Source organism: Cyphomyrmex costatus, unplaced genomic scaffold (assembly GCF_001594065.2).
Source record: "Cyphomyrmex costatus isolate MS0001 unplaced genomic scaffold, Ccosl1.0 scaffold720, whole genome shotgun sequence".
NCBI lineage: Eukaryota > Metazoa > Arthropoda > Insecta > Hymenoptera > Formicidae > Cyphomyrmex > Cyphomyrmex costatus.
The window spans coordinates 11,362-14,476 of record NW_017280290.1 but is presented as its reverse complement, the minus strand read 5'-3'; the positions used below and the strand labels follow the sequence as shown (position 1 = coordinate 14,476).

General features: G+C 38.1%; 1 protein-coding gene across 1 annotated transcript; it reads left to right on the top strand.

Moving 5' to 3' along the window:
* Positions 1 to 1,592: 1,592 nt before the first annotated feature.
* Positions 1,593 to 2,831, top strand: LOC108780698 (uncharacterized protein K02A2.6-like). The gene has a single exon (XM_018548486.1). It carries the CDS (start codon positions 1,593 to 1,595, stop codon positions 2,829 to 2,831), a length of 1,239 nt encoding a protein of 412 aa, XP_018403988.1.
* The last annotated feature ends 284 nt before the right edge of the window (positions 2,832 to 3,115 follow it).

Here is a 3,115-nt window from a genome sequence, read left to right as displayed (position 1 = left end):
CAGCCTGATTTACGACCGTATAGTGGTAGGAACTAATAACGACTGCGTCAGAGAACGTCTACTAGCAGAAGAAAGTCTCAACTTAGAAAAGGCAATCAAAATTTGTCGAGCAGCAGAACAAGCAAGAAAACAACTAGCATCAATACAAGCATCGCAAGAAGCAGTGTCGATTAATGCAGTAAAGTCACAGAAAAAATACAAAGCAGGAAACGTGAAGTTTGCGAAGACGGATAACGGAGAATTTAACTGCAAACGATGCGGCACGAAGCACAGAAAGAAAGCATGTCCAGCGTTTAATAAACAATGTAGCAAATGCAATTTTAAGGGACATTATGCTACACAATGTAAAACAAAGCAAATTAACGCAGTAGGACAGAACGAAGAAGAAGAGCTATTTGTAGCAACGATCGAAAAGAGCGTGATCGGACAAGACGATTGGAAACAAGCATTACTACTCTCAAACAACATAAAAGTTAACTTCAAACTGGACACGGGTGCTCAATGCAATGTTATAACAAACAAAATTGCAGAGAAAGCTAACCTTAAAATTAAACAGTCCACAACGAAGCTATTAAAGTCATTCACAAATCACACAGTCAAAGTGATTGGAGAAGCAGTAACCAAGGTAAGATACAAAAAAAATAATGTGCTCATCAAATTTTTAATTGTAGATGAAGGATTACAACCAATCTTGGGCAAGAATACATGCGTAAAGCTGGGACTGATAAAACGCTTAGATTCAATCAAAGAAGAACAAGGTCAAATATTCGAAGGATTAGGTTGTTTAAAAAACTTCAAATATGACATTGACCTAATTGACAATCCAAAACTAACCATAAGCCCTCCAAGAAAGATTCCACATGCTATAAAAGAAGAGGTTAAAAAGGAACTAGATAACATGGTAAAACTACACATAATTGAACCAATTACTGAACCAACCGAATCGGTTTCGCCAATGGTAGTAGTGAAACAAAAAAATAAAATACGAATTTGCATGGATCCATCAGTCTTAAATAAAAATATATAAAGAAGGCACTATCCACTAAAAAGCTTAGAAGAAATCGCAACAAGCCTACATGGTGCCAAATGGTTTTCATTAATGGATTGTAAAAAAGAATTTTGGCAAATTCCAGTAACATCACGTACAGCCAAATTTCTAACCTTTGCCACACCATGGAGTCGTTATAGCTGCAAGAGGATGCCGTTCGGATTAGCTTCAGCTCCAGAGGTATTCCAACAAGTAATGTCAAATCTGCTAGAAAATATAGAGGGAGTTGAATGTTCCATGGACGATATCTTACCATATGCCCCCACTCAAACAGACCTACAGGAAATTACTAAGAAAGTAATTCATAGACTAGAGAAATCAGGTCTAAAACTAAACAAACAGAAATGCGTATTTCAACAGCCAAAAGTTAAATTCTTAGGTCACTTAGTAACTGCAGAAGGATTAAAAGCAGATCCAGATAAATTACAAGATATACAGTTATTAAAGAAACCAACAAACGTGAAACAACCTAGTGGTGGCAGACACACTGAGCAGAGATTGCGAGGTTAAAGAGGAACCAGAAGAGGATCCAGACAAGATACCCATGGTTCACACAGTAATGTCATTCTCCTCAGAAATCAAACAACAAATTAAAGACAATATTAATCAAGATAAGGAACTAAAATCCTTGAGGATGACTATAATCAGAGAATGGCCGACACAACGTACAGAGACACAAACATTTTTGCATAAATACTGGACTTACAGAGACCAACTATCAGTCATAGACGACTTCATATTCAAGAATGATAGATTATTAGTACCTCAACAGTTTAGAAAGAAAGTGATTAAACAGAGTCACTTAGGACATAAAGGACTTCAAGGAACATTAAGGATGGCTCGCGATTCCGTATTCTGGTCAGGAATGACCAAGGATATCACAGAATGCGTACAACAGTGCCAAGCTTGTCAAAAAATTCAAAATGACAACATGCAAGAACCCATCCATCTTCAAGAATCACCGAATAGACCATGGTCCCAAGTAGCGTCTGACATATTCCACGTAAAAGGACAAGACTACTTAGTCATAGCAGACGCGTATTCAGGATTTTTTGACTTTGTCAAATTATCAAATCTACACAGTACAACAATTATTAAAGCCTGCAAAATCTGGTTCTCCACTCATGGAATTCCAGATATTTTGTTAACAGACAACGGACGACAATTTACCTCTGAAGAATTCCGCACATTCACGAAACAATGGCAGTTCCAACAAAGGCTCTCAAGTCCAAATTTTCCACGCTCCAACGGATTAGCCGAACGCTACGTGCAGGAAGCAAAAAAGCTACTCAAGAAATGTATGGAAGAAGGTTCAGACATCCAGCTAGCACTACTACATCACAGGAACACACCTAGAGACAATTTAGGATCACCAGTTCAAAGATTAATGAGTCGTCGAACGAAAACACTATTACCAGTTAACCAAAAATTACTTCATCCAAAAATAATACCCAATGTTCAACAAAAACTAAAAATAATTCGCAAGGAAGAAAAAGAGTACGCGGACGCGAACAAACGCAAGATACCTGAATTCAAACGAGGAGAACGAATACTATTCCGTAATGAGAAGCAATGTTGGATACCAGCTACAATAGTTAAGAAAACACCAAAACCACGCTCATACATCATCAAAACAACAGACGGTAGACAATTAAGGAGAAACAGTTGGTTTTTAAAACACTTAAAGAAGACTACACCGAACCAAGTTCGGAGTGCACCTAGCAGCACAGAAGAGGGAGAAAAACAAATACAGATTACTCCACATCAAAAAGAGCAAGAATAGAATAGCCCGGATAGGCATCCACGGGAGAATGAGAAGAATTCATCAACGCCAGAACAAACAGAGGATCTCCAAGCACCACCAGTACTGAAGTCGCGTTATGGAAGGACAATACGTCCTAGAAAACTGTTTGAATGTTAATCACTCAGCTATAAAAGAAAGAGTGCACCTAGCAGCACAGAAGAGGGAGAAAAACAAATACAGATTATTCCACATCAAAAAGAGCAAGAATAGAATAGCCCGGATAGGCATCCACGGGAGAATGAGAAGAATTCATCAACGCCAGA